The 27,740-nt window shown below is 41.7% G+C and overlaps 1 protein-coding gene and 1 pseudogene across 7 annotated transcripts in view; both read right to left on the bottom strand.

The window, feature by feature from the left end:
* Positions 1–27,740, bottom strand: part of RYR3 (ryanodine receptor 3) — a 566,003-nt gene that overhangs the window by 173,901 nt on the left and 364,362 nt on the right. For all 7 annotated transcript variants that reach the window (XM_005559076.5, XM_065547708.2, XM_065547709.2 and 4 more), the window contains exons 36-38: positions 27,118–27,318; positions 22,275–22,377; positions 21,220–21,357 (exon numbers count right to left, since the gene is read on the bottom strand). In XM_005559076.5, coding sequence (XP_005559133.3) covers positions 21,220–21,357; positions 22,275–22,377; positions 27,118–27,318 — 442 coding nt within the window. The remainder of the gene's footprint in view (positions 1–21,219; positions 21,358–22,274; positions 22,378–27,117; positions 27,319–27,740) is intronic.
* LOC107130174 (complement component 1 Q subcomponent-binding protein, mitochondrial pseudogene) lies at positions 994–1,889 on the bottom strand (annotated as a pseudogene).

The raw sequence follows: 27,740 nt of genomic DNA, 5'->3' as shown, positions 1-27,740 counted from the left end.
GGCAGAGCCAAGGGGACAATGAAGGTCACTCAGTCAATCAATGAAAGAAAGGGGAGTAAACAGATCAGTGCTTCTGGTAGCCCATGCCATCTCTAATAGTCGAGGTTTCTACTCCATATCACTATAGATGGCAGATGTCTGCTCTATAAACAGTCTTGGCTCATCATAAGGATATAAAAATAGAACTCAGTTACCAAGCTTTAAAAGAGACCTAGATGTAAAGGATTAATTTAACTTACTGCTGTGTCTATCAACCCTGTGGGTGTGTTAGATTCAGATAGGAGACATAAACTGAAAACCTTAAAAAAGGACACCCAAGTCAGAGAGAAGCGCAGTTAAAAGACGTTCTTAAGAGATCTCACTAGGCAGGGACTGCCGACTAATACCTGCTAGATTAGATAATATCTGTATCCTCTAGGGGCAAAGTTATTTAAGGGCTATGCTGGGCTCCTTGTCAGAAGCCTGTTTCCTCAGAGTCCACATATAAAAGTTCCTGCATCTCCTAGTTAATTCACATGTATATATTTTGGAGGAGAAACCCTAATTTTATTGTCTGCCATATTATTTTAAAAATCTAGGCTGGGCACGGTGGCTCACGCCTGTAATCCTAGCACTTTGGGAGGCCGAGGTGGGCAGATCATGAGGTCAGGAGATCGAGACCACCCTGGCTAACACGGTGAAACCCCATCTCCACCAAAAATACAAAAAATTAGCTGGGCGTGGTGGTGGGCACCTGTAGTCCCAGCTACTCGGGAGGCTGAGGCAGGAGAATGGCGTGAACCTGGGAGGCGGAGCTTGCAGTGAGCCGAGATCGCGCCACTGCACTCCAGCCTGGGCGACAAAGAGAGATTCCATCTCAAAAAAAACAAAAAACAAAAAACAAAAAAACAAAAAAACAACTAGTAACAATAGATTTGTACAGAAAAAAACAAACGAATAGTAAATGAGAGCACAAAAGAAATAATTTAAATTTGCTCTTTTTTTTTCCTGGTATTAGGATGATAGTGCCTGGCTTCACGGTAGGATTTGTTGGTTGGCCAAAGCCTGCCATAAAACTAAGGCTTTCAGTAGCTGTCTACTCTGCTGGTTCTTGACAAAACTTTGAGATCTTCAAGAAAAGTAACGTCCTCCTGGTGCTCCGGAACCAGGCTGAGCTGCACCAACCCATCCACAAAAGCGCTGTCCACCCCTTGGTCCTCAAGGAAATAATACAAGGCCTAGTCCGGCGACTCTGTGTCAAGTGTGTACCAGTGTCCTTCCATTCAGACTTGCCATTGGACTGAAAGCTAACTTCCTTGATGGAGAAAATGTTACTCTCTACCTGCTCTTCTTGTCCAAACTCATCCTCTGCTAGTGCCAGTCAGCACCAGGACCTTCTTGCTATCATTCTTCAGAACTTCAGCTATGAAAAACTGGGAATGGATGTTAATTCAGAATCCTGTTCTTCAACCTACTGCCCTTGTGAGGGCTCCTCCTCACCATCACATGTGGGTGAGATGCTACTGATAATGTTGAAAGTGACAGAGATCTGTCCTCTGGCAACTTGCCATACTCATTTAGCTTCTGTTCCATTTAAATTCTAGCTCCCAACTTCCAGACCTCTTAGGGAGGGAATGCCTCTTATGCTTCCGGATTTCCCTTTCCTCCTTAATTTCATCACTCAGGGATTCAACGGAAGCTTTGTCTCCTTCGGTGGACAGCACACAGCCACTGTAGCCACAGGCACAGGGCCTAGGAGGCCGCAGGAGGCCAGGTTGCCATGCAGACGCCACACACATGCACACTGAGTGGCACAAAGGGCCAGGCACGGGACCCGGGTGCTGCTGGAGCGGTGGGGCAGGCTTGGTAGCGCAGAGGGCAGCAACTGTGGAGCCCAGGGCACCAGGCATGCAGCACAACAGAGGCAGCATCCGAGACAACCACAAATACGTATGGATGCGCTCTTATTACTTGTGTAGTAAGAATGAAAGCAAGACAAAAATGTAGACCCTCGGACCCAATTTGAGTTTTTCTAGCCCTGTCAGTACAGTTTCCTCTAAAACATACACTTTGGCTTGAAAGAGTTATAGCTCTCACGACTAACAAAACAATTCTCTGCAGATATAATACACGCTATCCCAGTCCCTGCCACACTTGAAAAGCAATAATCAGATCTGCTGGAATTACTCATCTGCTCAAGGACCATCTTCTTTTCAATAGAGAATTTTACAGAATCATAATAAAACCAAGTACATACTAGTTTCCCTTAACCTGGCTTTCAGATTAATTCAGGATTTGGGTAAGCTCTCAGCCTCACACTGACTCAAAAATCCAAATAAATATTTATGGCCTAGAGAGCATGTAAAGCCAAACACCTCACTAGAGGGCAAATGGGAAAGGAAACAGCGTTTTAGCCTCAAAGCAGGGAGCAGCAAACAGCCTCCACTCCATTCTCTGTCCAGGCAAGCCTTCAAAGTAAGTGTCAGAGAATGGGATAAATATTTATGTGTGACTAAGCTAAAGTGCAGTTTAAAAAAAAGAAAGGAGCCCCCAGGTCCTGCCAGAAAAGGAGGTAAGACCTACTACGGCGCTGCTGACAGGCAGATGTAATTCCATGGAAGGCCTGACATTTAAAGCCATGTGTATTGTACAATGTTTTGAACTGTGAAACCAAGGTGCAGTAAGTGAGAGAAACAATAACTACAAAAAGAAATAAAATTCAGAGGGAGAGGGGCAGAAAGGGACATTTTTAAGAGCCACGAAAAGCACAGCATATTTTGTCATCTGACATGTACTAGAGACTCAGGACCCGCCAAGCAAACCCAGGCAGAGTCAATGAACTTCTCAAGGTCTAAACACTTTTGGGACTGAGAAAATGGAGGTTTATACCCCTAGCAGCAATGCTACTGAAAATTCTTCAGATTTTAATTAGCTCCCATGCATCAGCAGCAGAGCAGCCAAAATATACCAGAGTCCAGAAGTTAAAAAGAATACATTTTCTGGACTGTGTTAGGCTCTCCATATACCTGAATATCTCACGATTAAACTAATTAATGCATATAACCATGGATGGCACATACTGTAGGTTTAATAAAGGTGAACTATTACTGACATCTTTACCAATAGTTACAAAACTGTGATCTGCAGAGCCCTGGGGGCCCGAGACCCTTTAGATACCCTTTAAGTCCAAATGCATTTTCATAAAAATTCTAAGATATTGTTTGCCTTTTTCATTGTGTTGATAATTGCACTGATGGTACAAAAGCAATGGTGGGTAAAACGGCTTGTGCCTTAGCTTGAATCGAGTTAGCAGCATCCAACTATATTTTTTATTGCCACACTTCCAGATAAATGCCCAGTTTCACATAACGATGTCTTGAATAAAGCAGTAAAAATTATTTTTATTAATCATAAACTCTTGAGTTTACATCTTTAAAATATCCTGTGTGACAGAAGGGTACATAGAAAGAAAAGAAGTAAAGCACTTCTGCTATGTATCAAAGTTCAGTGGCTTTTCCAGAGGAAAAGCACTTGCATAATGGAGTTGTGAGCTGAACCAGCTGCTTATTTCATGGAATGCCATTTTTAATTAAAGAACGACAAACTATGGTTAACTTGAAAAAAAAAGAAATTAAAAAAATGAAAAAAGTAAGCCTTTCACTTCAAATGACAGTATTTGTTGCCAATAATGAAATTTGAGCTTTAAAGTGAAAATCAGAATTTTGAAAAATGTTTATCTGCCACTGGGAGCTCAATAGCTTCCCAGCACTTAAAGACTTTTCTGATTAAGCTACGTTAACGAAGTATTTTATAATGAAATGTGTCAAGATTTGGAAGTTCTGATAAACTCAGTGAACCAATAATCTCTCAATGATCAATGAATGATGTTACAAAAACATTCACAGGTAAAAGATCCATTCAACGTGTGAGACAGACCAACAAATTTTTATGTAACGAAGAACATAAAAATCTAGTTAACATGGTTTCAGATTCCACATGCCAACTAACTTTTCAGAAACTACTACTTATTCAGATATAGTATATTACAGAAGAATATTCACAATTATTGGAAAAGGCTATGAAAAATACTACTACCCTTCCAATCATATATTTAAGGCCATTTTTCTTCCTATTCTTTAACCAGATATAAGAATCCAGCTGCCTTCAATTAAGTCAGACATTAAAGAGATTTATAATCATGCAAAGAAATGTCACTTTTTGTTTTGAAACATTTAGTTTTCATAAAATATGTAACATGTAATAAGGTTTTTATTTTTAAATGAATATATATTTAAATGTTAATTTTAATTTTATATTTAGTAAACACGGATAGATATAATCCACATAAACTAAAGCCTTTGGGGTTCTCAGTAATTTTCCACAGTGTAAAAGGGTCCCAAGACCAAAGGGTTTGAGAACCACTGACCCATATAAAAGGCCTACGCTGAAGTGAGGCTGTGATTGGAAACCAAAGCTTTCTCTCCAGCTAAAATGAAACCTGTTCTATTAGGGCTGCATGATTCTGATCAAGTAGCTGAGACCTGAACCTAGAAATCTACAGATTAGGAAGCTTTCCATGTTTACTTCTGGATGGGAGTGGGGTATGTGTGAGATTAAATGTGAGTATCTCATGTAAGAAGAGTATCTCATATAAGAAGAGTAAGACACCTCACATTGAGAAATAAAGTGAGGATTAAAGAATCGTTATTTCGAAAATTGAATCCTGGCAGTCAAGGGCCCTGGCTATTATTCATTCTTCACCAAAGGGCAACCTGCTAGCCTGAAGGGCTCCTAATGCTTTTCTTCTCCTTAATTTGGGCTTAAGAACAGTCATCTTCTAAGCAAGGAGGGAGCCAGGCTTGTATTACGCTGAGGCTGCGTGGCTTCCTTCAGCCTGCTCTGCACATACACAGAGAAACGTGTGCTGCAGGCTGGAAGGGGAGGCACGTAATTCTTTGTCTCCAACATTAGCTGATCCTCCAGCAATGACTTTGCTCTAATGAATACTGGAAACTAAAGCTGTCAACGACAGAAGGCTTTGCCCTGAAGTTGGTATGTGTCCAGGACTCGGGACATACCCAGTTCACAAGTTTCCGCCTGTCTTCATGTGAGTAGCTAACTCCAGGCACGCTACTTCTAAGTTAGCTTTTAACTGACCAGCATTTTCTGGGTATCTGTTACATGCCCGAGGTGAAGTACTCTATAACAAACTATTTCAAGACACAATTATTATCCACTACAGCCTAGTTGGAGAAACTAATACATGTGAAGCACTTAATAAAAAATAAAGTGTAAAATAACGAGTAAAACTGTTGTCTCAATTAGGAAATAAGACAATTCATAAGAAGGCATAACTCCTAAAGTAACACATACATTCAAAAGAAACTAGAGAAAGAAACAATAAGATCTCCCTTTCTTTTCTTCCAATGGCTTTTTTATCTGAAGTTTTTTATATTTCTACAGTAAGTCTCCATTACATGGAGACTCCATTACATGATCTGATGAAAAAGACATTACGCTTTGTTATGATTATTTTGGAATGCTATGTTCCTTAGAGAGATGATTCATACATATAGTACCTGTATATGTGTGTGTGTGTGTGTGTGAACACATATGTAAGTATCCATGGGGGAATGCTGATGATTTTGGTAGGATTTTCTTTTTTTTTTTTTTTTTTTTTTTTACTATACTTTAAGTTCTAGGGTACATGTGCACGATGTGCAGGTTTGATACATAGGTATACATGTGCCATGTTGGTTTGCTGCACCCATCGAGTCATCATTTACATTAGGTATTTCTCCTATCCTAATGCTATCCCTCCCCCAGTCCCCCACCCACTCCCTGACAGGCCCCCGTGTGTGATGTTCCCCTTCCCATGTCCAAGTGATCTCATTGTTCAATTCCCACCTATGAGTGAGAACATGCGGTGTTTGGTTTTCTGTTTTTGTGAATAGTTTGCTGAGAATGATGGTTTCCAGTTTATTCCATGTCCCTACAAAGGACACAAACTCATCCTTTTTCATGGCTGCATAGTATTCCATGGTATATATGTGCCACATTTTCTTAATCCAGTCTATCACTGATGGACATTTTGGGTGGTTCCAAGTCTTTGCTATTGTGAATAGTGCCGCAATAAACATACGTGTGCATGTGTCTTTATAGCAGCATGACTTATAATCCTTCGGGTATATACCCAGTAATGGGATTGCTGGGTCAAATGGTATTTCTGGTTCTAGATCCTTGAGGAATTGCCACACTGTCCTCCACAATGGTTGAACTAATTTACACTCCCACCAACAGTGTAAAAGCATTCCTATTTCTCCAGATCCTCTCCAGCACCTGTTGTTTCTTGACTTTTTAATGATCGCCATTCTCACTGGCATGAGATGGCATCTCATTGTGGTTTTGATTTGCATTTCTCTGATGGACAGTGATGATGAGCATTTTTGCATGTGTTTGTTGGCTGCATGAATGTCTTCTTTTGAGAAGTGTCTGTTCATATCCTTTGCCCTTTTTTGATGTTTTTTTTTTTTTTTCTTGTAAATTTGTTTGAATTCTTTGTAGATTCTAGATATTAGCCCTTTGTCAGATGGGTAGATTGCAAAATTTTTCTCGCATTCTGTAGGTTGCCTGTTCACTCTGACGGTAGTTTCTTTTCCTGTGGAGAAGCTCTTTAGTTTAATTAGATCCCATTTGTCAATTTTGGCTTTTGTTGCCATTAGCCCATTTACATTTAATGTTAATATTATTATGTGTGAATTTGATTCTATAATTATGATGTTAGTTGATTATTTTTCCTGTTAATTGATACAGTTTCTTCATAGCATTGATGGTCTTTACAATTTGGCATGTTTCTGAAGTGGCTGGTACCGGTTGTTCCTTTCCACGTTTAGTGCCTCCTTCAGGAGCTCTTGTAAGGCAGGCCTGGTGGTGACAAAATCTCTCCGCATTTGCTTGTCTGTAAAGGATTTTATTTCTCCTTCACTTATGAAGCTTAGTTTGACTGGATATGAAATATTGGGTTGAAATTTCTTTAAGAATGTTGAATATTGGCCCCCACTCTCTTCTGGCTTGTAGGGTTTCTGCTGAGAGATCCGCTGTTAGTCTGATGGGCTTCTCTTTGTGGGTAACCCAACCTTTCTTTCCAGCTGCCCTTAACATTTTTTCTTTCATTTCATACTTAGTCAATCTGACAATTATGTGTCTTGGGGTTGTTCTTCTCGAGGAGTACCTTTGTAGTGTTCTCTGTATTTCCTGAATTTGAATGTTGGCTTGCCTTGCTAGGTTGGGGACGTTCTCCTGGATAATTATCTTTGTGGTTCTGTCTACCTTTGATCTTTGATGCTGGTGACCTACAGATAGGGTTTTGATGTGGATTTCCTTTTGGCTGATGTTGATGCTATTCCTTTCTGTTTGTTAGTTTTCCTTCTAAGAGTCAGGTCCCTCAGCTACAGGTCTGTTGGAGTTTGCTGGAGGTCCACTCCTGACCCTGTTTGCCTGGGTATCACCAGTGGAGGCTGCAGAACAGCAAATATTGCTGCCTGATCCTTCCTCTGGAAGCTTTGTCCCAGAGGGGCACTTGCCTGTATGAGGTGTCTGTCGCCCCCTACTGGGAGGTGTCTCCCATTTAGGCTACACAGGGGTCAGGGACCCACTTGAGGAAGCAGTCTGTCCATTCTCAGAGCTCGAACGCCATGTTACGAGAACCACTGCTCTCTTCAGAGCTGTCAGACAGGGATGTTTAACTCTGCAGAAGTTGTCTGCTGCCTTTTGTTCAGCTATGCTCTGCCCACAGAGGTAGAGTATATAGAGGCAGTAGGCCTTGCTGAGCTGTGGTGGGCTTCGCCCAATTTGAGCTTCCCAGCCACTTTGTTTACCTACTGAAGCCTCAGCAATGATGGATGCCCCTCCCCCAGCCAATTCGATCTCAGACTGCTGTGCTAGCAGTGAGCAAGGCTCCGTGAGTCTGGGACCCACCAAGCCAGGCACAGGAGAGAATCTCATCTGCCAGTTGCTAAGACCTTGGGAAAAGCACAGTATTTGGGCAGAAGTTTCCCGATTTTCCAGGTACAGTCTGTCATGGCTTCCCTTGGCTAGGAAAGGGAAGTCCCTTGACCCCTTGTGCTTCCTGGGTGAGGCGATGCCCCACCCTGCTCTGGCTCGCCCTCCGTGGGCTGCACCCACTGACCAACCAGTCCCAATGAGATGAACCAGGTACATCAGTTGGAAATGCAGAAATCACCCGTCTTGTGCATCAATCACGGTGGGAGCTGCAGACCGGAGCTGTTCCTATTCGGCCATCTTGGAACGGACTCCCCAATTTTGGTAGGATTTTCAAACAGCAAAGGAGGGACTTATTTCTTGTGAATATATTTGAATCTCTTTCATAAACAAAGAGAAACAGAGATGTTAAGAAGGGTTATAACTAAATACTGATTTTATTTCTGTTGCTTTTCTGAGTTCGTCTTTGGAAATGCTACCCTTTAATGACCACAGAACACTTCAGTATTCAGAAGAAACATGACTCTCAAAGTGGGACAGCCACCAGAAGCAAGATGACATTGAGGTGAAGAGGTTAAATCTACCATTTGCCACAATGTATGGCCAGTCTTACTCTTTCACACACGCACACATGCATGTGCACACCACTTTACCCCACTCAGAACCACCACACATAATAAGGATGCCTCAGCAGACCTTGTTGCATCTCTAGGATTTTTATGCACTGACTTAGCAGAATTTCAAGAAGGCCTTGTCAAGTGCACTTGATGGTTCAGTTTATGGGATTATAATACAGTGCTCTTTTCAAAGAGGAAAAAGAAAGAAAAATATGTCGCCAAGCACCTGTTTTCTGATGAGAAATAAAGCAAATCCTCTTGAACAGAATGTCTTAGGGAAGCTAGTCATGTACAGATGGTTTCCTTGATAATTATAAATGGCTTCATTTATGAGACTACTATTAACACTCTGATTCACTTCACTTTTGCAGTTAGTGTAATTAGGGGTAGTCACATTAAGGCAATGATATCAAATATATGATCTATAAGCTGCATTTTAAATGATTATTCAGGCTAACTCTGAACGGAAACATTTTCAAGGCACTGTATTGTTTAGGGAGACTTGATGCCCGAGGGATATTTCAAAAAGGAAACAAAACAAAACAAAACTACTCATTACCTAATTTTTGGACTAGTCAGACCTTTTATATAATAACAAAGAGTTAGAGTGTCTTAAATTTGAGTTAGCCTTAGTTCATCAGTTTGGAGCCCAGGTATCACTTCTTGTTGTTTATTCCCTTTCATTTGTCGTTTTGTAACTTTCTCCTCTGACTTTAGAACCCAAGCCCACCATGTGTGACCCTTATGAGAAATTCTCTAGAGATTCACCTACCAAAGTTGGTGTAACTCCTTTTTAAATGGTAAAATTACCAGCTTTGCAACGCCAACTACCATAAAGGAAAGGTCACTTATTTTCATGGTGCAGGTTTAAATTTTTAGGCTGCAGGGGTCTCTAAAGAATCTTTTATTTCCTCCTCCAAATTTAGATCACAATCAAGTGGCCACCAGGCAATGAAGTACGTTATCAAAGAGGAGACATTGGCCACTGGCAAAGGAAATCCCTGCAGCTTAAAGATCTCAAACCTATGCTGGTGTTATATTTTTGTGAGTGCTCTTAAATCTGGGTCAGTTTGGAAGAAAAAGTCATCCAGTCACTTTGAGAAGAGGGAGCAAACAAAATTGCACCGTACTTAGGTTACACTTAGAAAGCAATTTATAATGCTCACATTACAATGGGAAAAGAAGAATAATTATGTGCATCTAAAGAATGTACACTTATTTTTAAATTCTAAGTGATTGAAAAATCAGCTTGTGGCATGCTATAAATGCCCTGGAGGCATGAACAGGTGGTAGATAATTTCAAAGTGTAAAGAATGAGTGTACTTTGACCTCTACTTTCTTTATCCCAGTAGTAGGCTAAATAATGTCCCTCCAACTCCCCGAAACGTCCATGCCCTAATTACCAGAACCTATGAATATGTTACCTTACAAAAGAGACTTTTCAGATGTGAAGAAGCTGGGAAAGGCATGAAATGTATATTCTCCCCTAGAGAGTCCAGAAGGAATGCAGCCCTACTAGCCTGTTGTTGACTTGTGACCTCCAGAACGATAAGAAATAAATTTGTGTTGTTTGCAGTACCATTAAGTTTGTGATAGTTTGTTATAACAACAATAGAAAACTAAGGTACTCCAGCTGTTAAGAAAGTCTTGGGTGGAGGATGGTTAACTCTTTTCTGAAGCTACAAATCAGACTGGAGAGTCTCCGTTAGAAAGTCATGTAAAAGTGCCCACAGAAACTGGGATCCGAGAGAGATACAGTCCTCTATGGATTGTTGAGGCAACTGGAGTAAATTGCAGGGCTATTGATGTAACTGAGGTCTGCCTGGATCTGGCTCAGAGCTCTAGAGAAGCCAGAGCTGACATTAAACACAGAAAGCACCTACTGCAGAACTGTTGTGGACCATTAGCTAACATATGTAGATTACAGACAGCACAGTCTCCAGTTTTTAGAACACAGCTTTTCTTTTTGCCCTGTTCTCCCTCTGAAAATCATGAGCTAGAACTGGCTGCATGTCAATATTAACGCCTGAATAAATGAAGAATGCTGAAGATAACCATCATGCATAATGAATATTACTGACCACAAACACAGCACCCGTTTGTCTCTTCTTCCTTAACAGAACCCTGCTTTTGCACGGGTTTCTGCCTCTCCAACTTACAGCCTATGCTCCTCAGGAATGTAAAATGACCCAAACTTATTTCAAAAATAGACCCTGTTGACTTAAGTCAACCAGCATGTTCTATTTTCTAGGTCACACTCTGGTACACGGATTGGCCTGTGACCAAGTTTTTGTAATCAAAAGTGATCTCGGGATCCTTGCTTGTCATACCAGGGCAGGATAAACTTTCTTACTTTTCCCTCGGACACTGTAGTGCATGGATATGAGGCCCAGAACCGCAACCACCACCTTACTGCCAGCTCGAGGGCAAAGCTGGAACAATAAGCAACATGACTGCCCGGAGAGTGAGCAGAGCCCCTGGATCAACTCAGCCCTTGGCTGGCTCCATCGCTAAACTCACAGGTGTCAGCCAGTGAAATCCATTAATGGCTATTCTACCTGAGTTGGGCTTCCTGTTGCTTGTTTGCTGAAAGCATCTGAAAAGATAAATGTGGAGATGAAGTTCTTATGATCTATGCTTTGTATACTCATTTCAGAAGCTGAGGTACACAAACTTCCAAGTACCAGGGCATCAAGCTGAGCACTATTTTATTTAATCCTTATATTCCCTAGCCCCCACCCACCAGGATAGGAGCTCTTATTATTCTCATTTTTCATACAGAGAAACTGAAATATACAGAGGTTAAGAAACTTGCCTAATATTACAATCAGTTAGTGAATGTCAGGGCTTGGGTTCCAATCCACGCTGCTGGAGTCTAAGCACACCTACTTGACCATCTTAGAGCTGTTTACTTTCAATAACTCCATAAAACTCAGAAAAATAGTTATCTTTATTAATGCTTTAAATTTATGTTATACTGTCTAGATGATGCTCTTTTAACAAACCATAAAATGGATTCAGAAATAAAATCCCCCAAACCATAAAGCTTTAGTTCTTTTTCTGACTCTCAGGCTGGGCAGATTACTCATTTTCCCAGAGCCTTGATTTCTTCACCAATAAAATGAAATTAGCAATATAAAATTTATGTTGAAGAAAATGAATGTAAGTGTGGTCTGGGAACAAGAGTGCTGGGCAGGGAATAAGAGTCTTTTGTTCTAGCTCTGGCTATGTGACCTTGGGCAAGTCACCTACCTCTCTGTGTCTTGTGCACTTCTTTGCAGTCAAGTTACTTGTGGCTTAATATTCCATGATTCTATTTCTATCTGACCCACGGAGCTCTTGAAAGGGTTGTGTCAATTTACTAAAACGGCAAATGAAAGCCTTTGGCTTCACTGGGTTAAATTAATGAGCATCAAGAATTTTACCACCAGGTTTTACTGCCCTATTTTGATGGTACCCGGCTGCTTTTCCTAACAGTAAAACCTGAGGATGAAGAAATAAAATCTCAAAATTCCAGTGGTTACTGACTATGGTGAGTAAAGTGGCCATTATCAAAGCATCACTGCACATCACTAATCATTTACATCGAGGAGATGAGCTGTGGCAACTTGATGGCCTTTTTGATGACTGTCCTGATTGCTGGCAGAGAAATGAAGCTTCCTGTGTCAGGGGTCAGGTGGTGCAATAACACCCTCTAGATTTAGTTGGGAAGATTTATGGGGGTTGGGGGGTGGGACTTATGCCCTCTGTGCTCTGTGCCCTAGAGCTTCCTCCAGGCCAAAAGTCTGGTCTGAATTACAAAGTCATCAAATATCTACTACTTATTAGTAGAGAAGGTCAGGGAAAAAGTTAAATCCATGGACTTCAAGAGGACTTCTGGAGAATTCATCATGCAAATTTCTCTGTGCTTCCCCAGTGCCTCTCTGGCCCAAGTTGTGCAGTAGGTACCATTTTGGTCTCATTTTGCTAGAACAAGGATGTTGTTGCGATTACTCAGAGCAAAGTTACAAGGCTCTCTGCAGTGAAAGGAAAAACCTGTGAAGACAATCTGGAGCACTGTTCTTGGGTGATAAGAAGAACTGCTCTGTTTACAGCGTGTTATCAGGGCACATGAACAGGCACTGGCTGTCAGACCCCTCGAGGGCGTGTGATGGTGTAGGGCTGGCTCCAGGCTCCACAAGAAACAGCAGGACACATCCCAGGTCTGGATTTAATTTTTGAGTATGTACATTTGTATCCTTCTATATTGGCTTCCTTGGGAATAAAAGTTCAAACTGCCTTCTAGAACATCCTACCTCTCATTATCAAAATGTATTAGTCCATTCTCACACTGCTATAAAGAACTACCTGAGATTGCGTAATTTATGAAGAAGAGAGGTTTAATTGACTCACAGTTCCGCAGGCTGTACAGGAAGCATGGCTGCGAGGCCTCAGAAAACTTACAATTGTGGTGGAAGGCGGAGGGGAAGCAAGCACATCCTATCATGGCAGAGCAGGAGAGAGAGAGCGCGTATGAAGGGGGACGTGCTACACACTTTCAAACAACCAGATCTTGTGGGAACTCTATTATGAGAACAGCACAGGGGAAGTCCCGCCCCCATGGTTCAATCATCTCCCACCAGGTCCCTCCTTCAACACATAGGGATTACAATTCGACACGAGATTTGGGTGAGGACACAGAGCCAAACCATATCAAATAATATAGCCAACATTTACTAAGAGCTTCCGGTGTCCCACTCTTAATTAAAACTGACAAGACAGGTGTGGCAGGAACTGAATTTCTCCAACAATGATGGCCCTTCTTAACCCAAGCCTCACTTTATGGTTTATTTAGGCTAAGCAATGCTTCAATTGAATAAACAAAACTAAGTTCCTATAAATAGGTGGTAGTGAGTGCCGTCCAGGAGAAGGCATAGTGGATGTGGAGCCTCCTGACTCTATCCATGATTGGCTGTGAATCCCACAAAACTGCCCCAGTCATACTGGCCCACAGAGCTTGGCTCTCGGGACAGGCTGTGTCTAGATAGGCTCGTGACAGGTGTGTATTTCTGCTAAATCTGTTTCTAAAATTCCCTCTGTCTGTGGTTTTCTACCTTGGGCAGAGCCTCCACATCTCTAAGGATGGAAACAAGTGTAGAAGCAAAAAGCGTCACTCCCAGAACTGCTTCCCCAGCCAGGCAGATATCCATACCTGACAGCGGCAGCCCTGCAAGCCAGCAGTGAGACTGTGTTTGCAGCCTGATTCTGCCAGTCCTGCTCTAGAGCCCCAAGGGGTTTCATCCATCAGACTAAGATAATTAGCCTGTTTTTGAAATCTGTCAGCCAGCCCAATAATCACTTCCTCAATACATGTAGGCGATTAAATGACCGATGATGATGGTGGGGAAAAGAGCACAGTGAGGACAGAGGGCGTCTGCTGATGTGTTAGGGAGGGATGCCTCTGAAATAAAGATGAGGCAGAGATAGCACAGCGAAGGACTCGGGCACCTGGGGCCTCTCTTCACTCAGCTGGGAAAGTAATCGAATTGCTTTTTAGTTTCAATATGGAGAATAAGTGATTATGAGGCAAGCTACTGGCCACGTACCCTAAACATCCATGCTTCCCTACCCCCCTCTCTCCATCCCCACGGCCCCCTTTCCAGGCATCCCTGCACAGTGCTCTGGAAAGACTGTGGGTCCGGTATATGGAATGCAATTCAGATCTTGGCCTTTTTCTTACTTGTTGCAAGACTTTGTCCAGATTATTTTTCTACCCTCAGGCTTAGTTGCCTAGTGCATAAAATGGGAGCCTAGAGAGGTCACTACACTTGGTGGCTTTTTGTGAGGATAAAATCAAATGAGGTAAGGTGAAGTGCCAGGCACAGTACTGGGCACAAAGTAGGTACTCAATTAAGTGTTTGACTTTCTCTCTCGTGCGAACCAAACTATCTTCCCCATCACTAAAGCACAGGCTACCAAAAGAGAGGGCCTGACACTGATTAATTAAACAGATCACAGAATACTTTTTAAGCATCTATTACTGTGAAGCACCATTCCAGGAGTCCAATACAAGGAGTTTTGATGCCTGCTTTGCCATCTGTGAGGTAGGCAAGTTGCTTAACGCCTCAGATTCCCTGTTTCCTCATCTCTAAGCTAGGACTAATGATGCCTGTTTTGTTTGCCATGCAGGGTATCAAGGCAAATGAGACTGTGTAGACAATCTTCTTGCAACCTCTACGGAGCTAAATAAAAGGAAAGTTCTGCCCCTATTCCCACACTTATGCCGTCTGCATGTCTATTGTGTACTTGTCCATCCCTCAGGAATCTATAATGCTCTCTTTAATGCCTTCACATCTCTAATTGGGTGCCAGGATATGGCAACCCTACCTCTAACACGTCTGACACCTAGAAAATACTCTTTGTTGTCACTACCTTTTCTATTGCCGCTGTGACAAATTATCACAAATTTAGTGGCTTAAAACAACAGAAATTTCCAGTCCTGTGATTCTATGGATCAGAAGTCTGACCCAGATCTAGAATGAAATCAAGGTGTGGCAAGGTGCAGTCCTTTCTGAAGGCTCTGGGAGACAATCCATTTCCTCGCCTTTTTTTTTTTTTTTTTTTTTTTTTACCTTCTAGAGGCAGCATACATTTGTTGGCTCATGACCCGTTGCTTCAGGAAATTTAAGCCACACCCTTCTCATGTTGCATATCTCTGGCTCTCTTCTGTCGCTCTCTCTCACTCATAAGAACCCTTGTGATTACTTTGGGTTGACTCCAATAATCCAGATTTCCTGATTAGCAAACTTAATTCCATTTGCATTTTTTTTGACCATTTAACCTAACATATCCACAGGTTCTAGGAATTGGGATGTGAACATCTTTGGGGGCCATTATCCTGCCCACCATACCACCCTTATTCAAGTCCTCAGAACCTCTCACCCAGAGCACTGCGATGAAATCCTAATGGGTGCCCCTGTTCCCAATGTCTCCCTGCTGTAGGGAGGGCTATGCAAAGCTGGTAAGGGCTAAATCATTACTTAAAAGACTATTGTCTTGCTAAAGCAGTTTGATTTGTGCCTCCTATGGCAGGTAATCAACAAACAATAGCCAAAAAATAGTTAAATTGAAGTGCTCACTATGTGCCAGACACACATTTAAGCAATTTGCATATATTAACTAATGTAATGCTTATGTCAACCCAATGAGGTAAGTATGTATATGCCACGTCCATTTTGTAGATGAGAAAACTGAGGCACAGAGAAGCTGTCTCATGCTCAGTCTCCTGGATATCGTGAATTTTGGGAGAAGTTAAGAATTTAAGACTAGGCAGCCTAACTCCGGAGCCCTGTGCCCATAACTATCTCAGTATTGTTAAGTAAATGAATGACTTAGTCCTCAAGAACCTTTGGCTCAAGCCTGTAATCCCAGCACTTTGGGAGGCCGAGATGGGTGGATCACAAGGTCAGGAGATCGAGACCATCCTGGCTAACACAGTGAAACCCCGTCTCTACTAAAAAATACAAAAAACTAGCCGGGCGAGCTGGCGGGCGCCTGTGGTCCCAGCTACTCGGGAGGCTGAGGCAGGAGAATGGTGTGAACCCGGGAGGCGGAGCTTGCAGTGAGCTGAGATCCGGCCACTGCACTCCAGCCTGGGCGACAGAGCGAGACTCTGTCTCAAAAAAAAAAAAAAAAAAAAAAGAACCTTTCACAGCCATTGCCTATAGGGGGCAGGATGTTATTACATAAGTGATAAGGATGGAAATTGAATTCAGGTTGACAAAGCTTTGAATTTTTATGCCACCTCTGTGTGATTCTGGCAAGTTACTCTGTCTTTACTTCAGCTTCTTCAATTGCAAAACAGAAACAAAATTGTGTATTGCAGGTTGTTCTCATGAGAGTGAAATGAGGTAATATTTATGGAAGTGCTCAAGACAATGCTCAGGACACAGTGGGTACCACATAAATGTTAGCCCCTCCCTCCCCACAACTGGGAGACCAAATATTATAAAACACATGGGTATGACAAAGAGTAACACTCTAAGCCTGCATAAGGTTTGGCCGCTGGATTTTTTCAAGATGTTCTATATTCTTTTTTTTTTTTTTTTTTTTTTTTTGAGACGGAGTCTTGCTCTGTCGCCCAGTCTGGGGTGCAGTGGCCGGATCTCAGCTCACTGCAAGCTCCGCCTCCTGGGTTTACGCCATTCTCCTGCCTCAGCCTCCGGAGTAGCTGAGACTACAGGCGCCGGCCACCTCGCCCGGCTAGTATTTTTTTTGTATTTTTTTAGTAGAGACGGGGTTTCACCGTGTTAGCCAGGATGGTCTCAATCTCCTGACATCGCGATCCGCCCGTTTCGGCCTCCCAAAGTGCTGGGATTACAGGCTTGAGCCATCGCGCCCGGCCAGATGTTCTATATTCTAACACCACTTTTGTTTTTCATTCTGACCCCGTGAGCCTTTGTTGAAGCAGCTTTTTTTTTTTTTTTTCTTTTCCATTAAAAATGCCTTTTCCTTCTTATTTTCTCCATCCATCTACATTCTTTACGGACAATTTCTCAACTCCTCCTCTGGCCACCTACTGTATTTTGTCTGTACTTTTATTACAATACATCCAACCTCATGATATATTTTAAGTTGCCTCCCTGTTTTCTTCATTTTTAAGAGCCTCAAGTGACCAATATTCAGTAGGAGGTCAAAAAGATTGGTGCCATAGAGCTGAGTGTGGAAACAAGTACGACATGCTCCCTGCATTAAGACCCAACGAGGAAAACAAATACATATACAAACACCTCACATAAGGTGGAAAGTCATACATACACTATTAGAAATTCCACAGTATGGAAGGGGTAGAGGGAAGGAGAATGAGTTTGAAAGACTTCACGGAGGAGGCGTTTGTGTGTGTCTTTAGGAAGAGGCTCTTTGGAGAGAACTTAGATATCTTACTTTGCATGTGAGTATTTGTGTTGAGGTGCTGGGACTTATTTTGTATAGATGTTTTCTTCGTCTCAGCACTAAACATGCTACAGCATTTAGCTGGCAGAGAATTTTGGTTTAGGGCTGCTAGACTGTTCAGTGAATAGGCAAGAACTCACACACGTAGGGGCTTTGGGGCTTGACAGGTTCAAGGTCACCTCCAGTCCTGGTCTTCATTAGAAGAAGAGTGGCAGGGGAGAGTAGGTGCTATTCAAGGCCAAGAGTACCAACTAAGCTCTGTGAGAGGTAACATTCTGTGGCAAACAGCACACGGCTAAAGACAGAAGAGGGATGTTCATCTCCTCAGACAGACTCAGCCATGCTCACCTATAACTCAGTTCTTCACCAATTCACCCAAAGCTGAATTGCAGTGAGTCATCTCAAGGACTCTAAGCACAGAAATAAGATGCCAGGACGGAGCTTCCTTCTCCCATGGGAAAGCATTCAACAAATGGCAGAGATCAAGAATGTACCAAATTTTAATCGGTAAAATTTGACAGGTGATTTTTATTTTGTTAATTTTAGAATTTAGCAGAAATATCTGGTCAGCCTCTTCTGGAAGAATAATTCAGTGCCTATATATTTACATTCAAGGAAATGCTGCTTAAACTGCAGCGTTGGAGAAGTACTGGCCAGAATGAACAGGCAAAAAATTTTCTAGGGAATTTTCTGGATGGAGATACGAAAAAAAAAAAGTGACTTAGTATAGTGACTACTATTGTTAGATTTTTTCATTTGTTCATTATCATTTGATCCTTTGATAATATTGTAACAGCTTTCATTAACAATATGGCTTGGAGTTAATTTAGGCAAATCCCTTCAACACTGAGCCAGCTAGCACATTTCAGAACATGAGTTTCAGGACACTGTCGCTCTCCCTTTCCTAGAAAAGTTGTGGCTTCTCTGCAGGTCATCTGGCCAACATCAGCTTCTCATAGCGGAGGGACTGAAGGGTGGGCCCACCACCACTGTATCTGAAAACGATTCAGATCTTAGGTTTGCTGAACTTTTAAATCTTAAAACATTGAATTCCGCTGGGTTCAGATTTGGAGTCACAATAGTGAGATATCTCACAGATGTAGCAGGCAAGATAAAAAGAGTGATTTTACAAAGCCATTCCATATGTGTTTGCAGCTCATGGTATGTATGCTGGTAAGCTCTTTGGCAAGGCTCATGGTACAGTGGAAAAGCACAGTACAATACAGAGAGTCAGAAGACCTGCCTTCAAGCCATAGCTTTACTCACTTCAGGTACCTTGTGCTGGTGACAATCAGACACCAGACGTTTTTCTGGAACCGGATAAGGGTGGAAAGAATAAACAAGTACCTCTTAATTCTTCTGAGTCCTACTTCCCCCAACTATACAATGGAGGAGTGTAGAAAACTAACAGCGGTAAATGAATATGTGTGGAAGTATTTAGTAAACTGCCAATTCATTGTAGAATGTTTCTAACACTATCTACACTTTTATTATTTCATCAAATGCAAGGGTAATAGAAATCAGATACGCAATAACATGAACAAAGTTAACAATAATTTGAAGGATTTTGACCCTTTAATGCATCTGGTTCTGCAGTCAGCAACCTTGTCTCCATTCAGTCATATTAAAAACAATTTATGGGGGTGGTGGTTGTTAAACCACTCTCCAGAATTTATTTTAAAATGCCAGACTTGAGTGAGGGGATTCATCATGTCTGGAACATTCAGCAGAGAAGCCAAACGTGCCTGACCACCTCGCCCATTTCATCTATTTCTGGGATCCCAGGATAGAGAACTTATGACACGAAGCGTGAACCTCTCATAATTCCTCCTGTGGAAGGGAAGAAGCATGAGGTGAAGACACGCGGTCTCATACTGGGCTGGCCTCTCAAGTGTGCACGTTGTGCCAAGATAGACAGAATGTGGTCTGTGTGCCTGAGGCCTGAGGTAGCAGGGCTGCAGACTGCAATCCTTGGTGCCTGAACATCATTCACAGATATTGGGGGAGGCTTCACAGAGGCCGGTGACAAGTGACTTAATCTGACTGACTCCATTTACCTCACATGAAATGGTCACCTGGTGGGATCCCCAGCTACGACATACTCTCTGTTAAAAAGAAGGTGGGAAAAGGCCAGCCGCAGTGGCTCACACCTGTAATCCTAGCACTTTGGGAGGCCGAGGAGGACAGACTGCTTGAGGTCAAAAGTTCAAGACCAGCCTGGCCAACATGATGAAACCCTGTTTCTACTAAAAATACAAAAATTAGCCAGACATGGTAGTGCATGCCTGTAATCCCAGCTACTTGGGAGGCTGAGGCAGGAGAATCGCTTGAACCTGTGAGGTGGAGGTTGCAGTGAGCGGTGATCACACCACTGCACTCCAGCCTCGGTGACCAAGCAAGACCCTGTCTCAGGAAAAAAAAAAAAAAAAAAAAAGATAAAAAGAAAAAAAAAGAAAAAGAAGGTGGGAAAGAAGCATTCACTTTCAAAATAGACTCTCAGCAGGTGATATAGGAGACATATGGGTAACTCAGCCTATTTTCAGTTCTCCTTTGGTTGCAACCACAAAGGGAGTCAAAACTCAGTTTTTGGGGCTTTAGAGTGCGGCTGGCACACCCTCACAAAAGACCCACCCTTTCCAGAGTGACTGATGGAACTACCCTATCAAGGGTTGCCAGTGCCAAGTCCCCCATACACTATTCCAGAGGTTTCAACACTTCTGCTGACGAATAGTGAGATTTGTTCCCTTCAGAGATATTCTGACAAAGATGAAAGGTCGATATAAAGGGCAGTAAGATGTATGAACCCCAAAGTAGTGTTTTCAGACAAACCAATCCTATCTTGACAGTCAATTGCTCCAGTCTATGATTTGAAAGTGTGTTCTAAGATGGATAGGAATAGGAAACAAGATAAAAAGCAACGATATTAAACCTGAGAAATTCCTTCTTCTTTAGACAAATGATAAATTTGCTGAATCTGTACCAACAAGAGGACTGATTATATATAATACTCAGACAAGACAATCTTCCTCTTGAAATTTCATGTCTTAGAGACAATCTAACAGCCCTGTAGAACAAGTTATAATCTTGTTTCATCATGGGTCACAATGGTAGGAGTCATCGATAGTATAAGGATTTTAGAGATAAATCTGGACAAAGCTCGACATTGTTGAAAAATAGAAAGTTAAAGTCTCTAGGATGCTACATTTTCAAAAACCATACCCCAAATCCAAAAACACCACCCCCAAACTCATATCCTATTTCCTTTACAAACTCTCTTTTATTATTATTTTATTTCCTCTCTGGGGCAATTTTCAATTTCCAATTTTTCAAATGGAATTGACAGAAACAATGATCGTTAAGAAACAATAATGGCTAAAAGAGGAAGACTATGGAAACATAAAAGAAGAACAGGCATGTATTTACAGGCGTCTCTAAGTAGAACAAGACAGCAAGAACAGACACCAAGCAATCCATCTCAGGTTTCAGAACAGTCTGAAAGTAAGTTTCTTCAATCAGAAGAAAGGCAGAACCCAAAATACATAACAGAACTACCAGCAATTATAACATACTGCCCAGATGCTTTCTTTGAAGTTAAGCAGCCCATATCTATCTTATAGTATTGGTTAAAAAAACAGTTACCTTAATTAAGTCTTAGAAGAGCACCCTATCATTTAAAGGCAATGTCACTTACTGGGGCATCTCTCCTCCTCCTCCGTTGGCTGTTCCTTCTCTGGCTTGGGTGGGCCTTTGATTTTGTAAACCAAGGCACGGAGTTTTCCCGTCCAGGAGGTGTCCTCCTCCTCCTCTTCCTCTTCTTCCAAAGGAACCCCTTCCAAGCCACAGAACAGGGTGAAAATCCAAAGCAGTACATGAAACCATCATGGCATCAGAAAGAACATTTAAAAAACTGTTTCCCATCCTTCTGGAACTTTCTAAAGATACTACAGGCAACCTCTCATAAATATTTACCTATCTTATAGCTTTTGGAAAAAAAATGATTGATTTCCTGTCTATCAGAATATCAAGTAAGTTTAATCCTAAAACGGGTGTTTTGAATCTGTACCCCCAAAACCTCCGGAAGAGTGTATGGGGGATTACATACACTCTTACAGTGTTGAAACCTCTGGAAGCATGTTTGGGGGACGTGGCCCTACAGTCTGTAGAAGGAGTTAACATTGAGTTATTTCAAATGAAAAACTTGTCAATTACCCACGTATTATTCAACTTACCCATGTACAAGCAACATAAATGCCAAGAGCCACTTAAAACCAGTAGGTACGTATCCAAGTAGAGATTGCTGGCTGAGAAGCCTTAAGGGCAGAAGTTACTAAACACCACCTCCCCACACACAGCCACACCTAATAGCTAAAAAGCAAAGGGATCAGAATCTTGTCTGACCTGGAAGCTGAGAGTTCCAACTAACTTTAAGTAAATTAGGTGAGGTTTATATAAGGAACAGTTATCTTCATTCTTTTGCTAGAAACGCAACCCTGTTTCCTCTCTATATCTCTGCACAGGCTCTTCCAGGTAGAAGGAATTTTGATCATCTATTCTGCCAGGGTTACTTCTTGTATCTTTTCTGACACAAGTAGTTGGGATAGAGTCACGTCTTGAAAGACAGTATTACAATTTTAAATACAAAAATAACTTCCCAACCCACCACTAGCTTTCTAATGAAGGAATTAGAAATTTCTAATTTCTAAAAACAGACTTTTCTTGGACAAAGCCTTTCTCTGGGCAGCTCACCACAGTGAAGGAGAAGGTCCTCATGGAAATCATACAGCTCCTCCCGAAGCTCCTCTGGGCAGGGGCAGTTCTCTCCCAGTTGAAAGTTAAGAAGCATGTTGATCTTTGAGGGGCAAGAGAAGAATAGCTAGTCGGTTCTCAATGTTGGCCAAGGGAACTCAGATCCCGCCTTAGACAGACACATTCTTTGCAAATTTATTTTGTTTAGTGATTTTTTTTTTTTTTTGGTAAAAGTGGCCAACATTTAAAAGTAGCTTCCACCTTTTTCTGATTCTAAAAGTAACTTATTAATTGCATAACATTTGGAAAATATCTAAATAAGAAAATTTACTGTGATTCCACCACCCCAAGATAACTACTGTTCGTATTTTAGCTAATGTCTTCCTGACATTATATATGCATACACACGGAATGGATCACATTCCAGATACACCTTTTAAAAATCAGAGTTTTCTGCTTAATGTTTCTTGAACATTTTCTTATTTTCCTAATCTAATTTTTAATAGGTGCATTGTAATTATATGGATGAATAATTTATGTAAAATTAACTGTTATGACATATTTGTTTCTATTATTTGTCCTTATAAAGTTGGTTTGAGTTTCCTTTAAAATAATTTTTGTTCATGTCTCTGATTATTTTCTTAGAATAAACTCCCAGAAGCAAAATGACTAGAGCAACAGGTTTGTATATTTTAATAGTTTTTTATATGAATTTACAAATTGCCCTTCAGAAAGCTTACAATAATTTGCATTATTAATAAATTTATACAAGTGTGTATTACTATGTCATCTTCATTATAGTAACGAGCGTTCACACATTTTCAAATATTTTCAACTGAATGGGTGAAAAATGTCATATCCCTGTTGCTGTAATTTATGCTTAATTGGTGAGGTTGAAATTTGTTTTTTTCACACGTAAAAATTAATTTTATTTTGTATTTTATAAATTTGCATCCATATTTTTCCTCCATTTTTCTACTGGGTAATTATCTTAAGAAAATTTGCCCTTGAGTGCTTTGCACACCTCTAGATTTTTAACTTTTTATATACTTTTATATACTTTTATACTCTAAATATATTGCCCAGTTTTTAGTCAGCTTTTAAGTTTGTCTACAAGTTTTTGTTTTGTCATGTAGGTTTATGTTTTTCAGTGCCAATCTATCATTCTTTTCTTTTAGTTTTTGTCTCAGGGATTTTTTTTTTTTTTTTTTTTTCAAGACAGAGTCTTGCTCTGTTGCCCTGGCTGGAATGCAATGGCATGATCTCGGATCACTGCAACCTCCACTTGCTGGGTTAAAGCGATTCTCCTGCCTCAGGGTCCCGAGTAGCTGGGATTACAGGTGCACACCACCACACCTGGCTAAGTTTTTGTATTTTTAGTAGAGATGGGGTTTCACCATGTTGGCCAGGCTGATCTCGAACTCCTGACCTCGTAATCCACCCGCCTTGGCCTCCCAAAGTGCTGGGATTACAGGTGTGAGCCACCGCACCTGGCCTGACTCAGGGTTTTTAGTAGTTTTTGTGCTATGGACCCCTCTGAGAGTCTGGTGAAACCCATGGATTGCTTCTCTGATTAATATTTTAAATGCACAAAATAAAATACATAGGACTACAAAGAGAAATAATTACACTGACATACAGTTATCAAAACTATAAAAATCAAATTTGTGATGTAGTAACATATGTACTTCTTTATTAACTCAGAGAAAACAATCTAGTGGCAGGTCTTATATCCACTGTGGTCTTGAGGTAGTAAGGAATGAAAATTTTTCTAGATACCGTAACCACTGTAATGTGATATGAAAAAAGGTGCAATTTTGGTTGGTGACAAAGTCAGTTACTTGTTTTGCTGCTCATATTAAAATAAGAAAAGAAATGCTATCAGAGATCAATGAAAATAAAGCTGTCATTCATTTTGCACTTAGGTTCCTGGGTCTCCGAATTCTGCCCACAGGGCCATGACCCCAGGTCACTGAACATCTGGAGGGACAGAAGAAATAACCAGAGGTAAACATTTTGCTACCTCAGCCAGGATAACCCAAACTCCTTCTGTTTAGGATTTCTAGGTTAGACACATTTACAATCTCTTATTAAATCATGAACCTTATGTAGCATTGTTAGGAGCAACTCTACTCAAAGCTCTAACTGCAAACCATATTTTGGAAGTAGGTAGAGGTATTGTTTGTGAGAAAAAACATCCACAAAACAGGTGGGAAAAGTCATGTTTGTGGTTTTTCTGTGAGCTAAAATTATGGTAATTATATTAACAACATATGCTGATTCGTTGTTGATTAAACATAAGATTTGAAGATCTGGTTTCTGAGTTAGAAAACTAGTTTCTTTACTAAAAGATCTTTCTTTTGGCAGAACATTTAGGAAGCAGGGGCTTCCCTGCCTGTAGGACATACAACAGAAAGCTGGGCTGAGCTGAATTTTCTGCTGCAGGCCATGCCCTTTAATAACGTCCTCTTGGAAATGAAAGGGCAGCTGGTAACGCTTGGCTAACTTGCCAGCAACCCTTGGACTAATCTCAGTTTTACCTTCTTTTGTACTTAGTCATATCCCCCAATTTTTTCCATCTTCCTGAATACTCTCTGGATATAGGGCTTAAAAATCTATTTTCTCCTCAAAAGTTGTAGAAGGATATCACTGTTTTAAAATTCTAATTTTCAGGCATCCTATTTTCTAAGTGATTTTGCATGACTATTCTCTGAAATTGATCTAAATCCACCACATCCTTTGATGACATTAAATCTTCCTGATATTGGTAACTCCACAGGTAGGTGCCTTGTAGAAGTGAATACTCTGGGGGGGATGGCAGGAGGACAGCTGAATCTCATAGCGGTAAGTGCCCCTCCTTTCATTTTTATTCCCAGACCAGCAGTATCAGCATTACCTGAAAACTTGCTAAAAATGCAAATGCTTGGGCCTCACCCTAGACCCATCGTATTAGAAACCCTAGAAGTGAGGCCCGGGCGTGGTGGCTCACGCCTGTCATCCCAGCACTTTGGGAAGCTGAGGCAGGTGGATCACTTGAGGTCAGGAGTTCGAGACCAGCCTGCCCAACATGGGAAAACCCCATCTCTACTAAAAATACAAAAATTAGCTGGTCATGGTGGCACATGCCTGTAGTCCCAGCTACTTGGGAGGCAGAGGCATGAGAATCACTTGAACCTGGGAAGCAGAGGTTGCAGTAAGCTGAGACCACGCCACTGCACCCCAGCCTGCATGACAGAGCAAGACTCTGTCTCAAAGAAGAAACCCTAGGGGTGAAACCAAGCAAACTGTGTTTTATTAAGCCTTTTAAATGATTCTGATGCTTGCTCAAGAATCACTGGTCTGATACATTAGTGAAGAATTTCTTGAGTTACAGACTTTGAAATGAGTCTGAAGAGATTGATCAGAGGATTGTTTAGAATACTAAAGGAGGGTACATACTCATCATCCCTTTGCTAGATGTAAAATGAGAAAGTCTTTTGGATTGACTGGAAAAGATTATTTGCACTGTGCCAAATGCACGGGTATGCTGTTTTGTCAGGAATTACTCTTGAAGGCTTTACAAATGTTGTCAAGCTGTTTTTAGACTGGCAGTGGATCTAAATGGCAGCCCAAGAGACGGTAGAAGGTATGGAGACAGAATGGGGAAAGGAAGGATGTCAGCAAACATTGTCCTTCCCACGAGCCAGAACCATGAGCAGCTACATCCATGAGGACAGTACTGGGTGGGTAACCCCAGGCTTGGCTGGGAGAAAGACATGCCAGAAAACATGTGTGAGCTCCACTCACTGGGTCACTGATGGAAGGTCACAGAGCCTGGGATGAAGCAACTGCAAGTATCTCCAACAATAAAACTAACAGTAGCTCGCTTAGTACTTACAGAATGCTCACTCTGTGACAGGCGTCATGCAAAGCAATCTAAATGAATTATCTCATGGGATCCTTGCAAGAACCCTGGGAAGGAGATGCAAAAATTACCTACATTTTGCATCTCCCTCCCAGGATGTATACATATATATGTATATGTATATACATAATCCAAAGATCTGATTTCAAAACAAAAACTCCTTTCTTCACTGAAAGATTTATCTTTTCTTTTGAACACTTAGGGAGCAGTGGCCAACCCGCCCACAGGGTCTAAGTGAGCTGCTGAGCAGTAGGGAAAATGGAAACTCTTATTCTACAGATGTGCCTTCCTCATTTAGAAATTTCTCACCAGGATCTCGACTCTTCTTAAAGAAGCCCTTCCCACTGGGGTAAGGCTAACCCCAAGGTGGGTACTGTGAAGAATGAATACAACAAATCACAAAGGTGACTCACTCGCTCAGTCCCCTTCTCCAGGCTCCGTGGAGCTGGGGAGGCTTTGTGAGAGAGTCGTGCCACTGGCGAGGGGGTTTAGACACATTGGACGAAGAAGACTGGGGGCCAACTCTCATAAGTAGGGGCAGGTTGACCCTATTCTGTTGGTGTCTGATGGACAGGTAGTGACTTCTGGAAGGGTTGGCAGAAATCCTTGTGAGTGGTGTATCCTTGCTGAGGAGACAACTGAATCCCAACAGTGGTCTGGTCTTTGAATCAGTAATGGAGGCATTGGAGAGGGTGAAAGGAGAGAGGAAGCCCTGCCGCATGTGCAGTTTAGAAAGGGGTATTTTTTCCCACCCAAGAGAATTGGCACATATTCCTTAGCTTTCAGGACTAGGCCTGTCTCCTGCTATTGCAGTGGGTCTTTTCATCTTCCACAGCTCTGGAGGCTGCCCCAGAAACCATAGACGTTTCGTGTGCCCTGTTCCATAGGTCTCAAGTTCTTGCATAGGAACTGGATGGAAGCTCCGGATGGGACCCTCACCTGCTCCTGTGGGGGTGAGCGGAACTCCTTGGTCTTCCGGGCAGTCAAGGCCGCAGACATGTTCAGGGCCTGCATGAGCTCATTGTAGCGGAACTTCTGATTTGCCTGCAGCTTGGAGACATAAATGTCACCAAATGCCACAATGGCCTCCACTCGGTGCTGCAGCTCACAGTCGCAGAGATAGCTGAGGAGCTCACACATCTGCAGTGAAAGTATTATGCATATAACACTTCGTGTACATTGGTGAGGCTGCTGGCATCCCCATTTTACAGACAGTAGCACTGAGACTTAGACAATTAAAGTAAATTGCCACACAGTGGTCATAGAACTGTTACTCAAATCTTCACCATTAAGGTGAAGGCAGTAACCGAAAACAGCTCACTAAAGACAGAGGAAATCTGCCTGTGGAGAGAGAAAATGCTATTTCTAAGAAAGTATTTCCCAGGAAGCTCAGTAGAAAAACCAGCTCCAGATCATGCATGTGAGTGCTGCCTCCCTTCCTGAAATTTTCCAGTCCTGGAGGATGGAAAGTAGAGATGTTTGTCCTTGTCTCCATCTTCCACTGTTTTTTGCACTATTTTTCTGGGATGAGTTGTTTTGGATTGTTATTATTACTAAGCTTA

This window comes from Macaca fascicularis, chromosome 7 (genome assembly GCF_037993035.2).
Source record: "Macaca fascicularis isolate 582-1 chromosome 7, T2T-MFA8v1.1".
Taxonomy (NCBI): Eukaryota; Metazoa; Chordata; class Mammalia; order Primates; family Cercopithecidae; genus Macaca; species Macaca fascicularis.
This window is presented reverse-complemented; position numbering and strand designations above follow the sequence as displayed.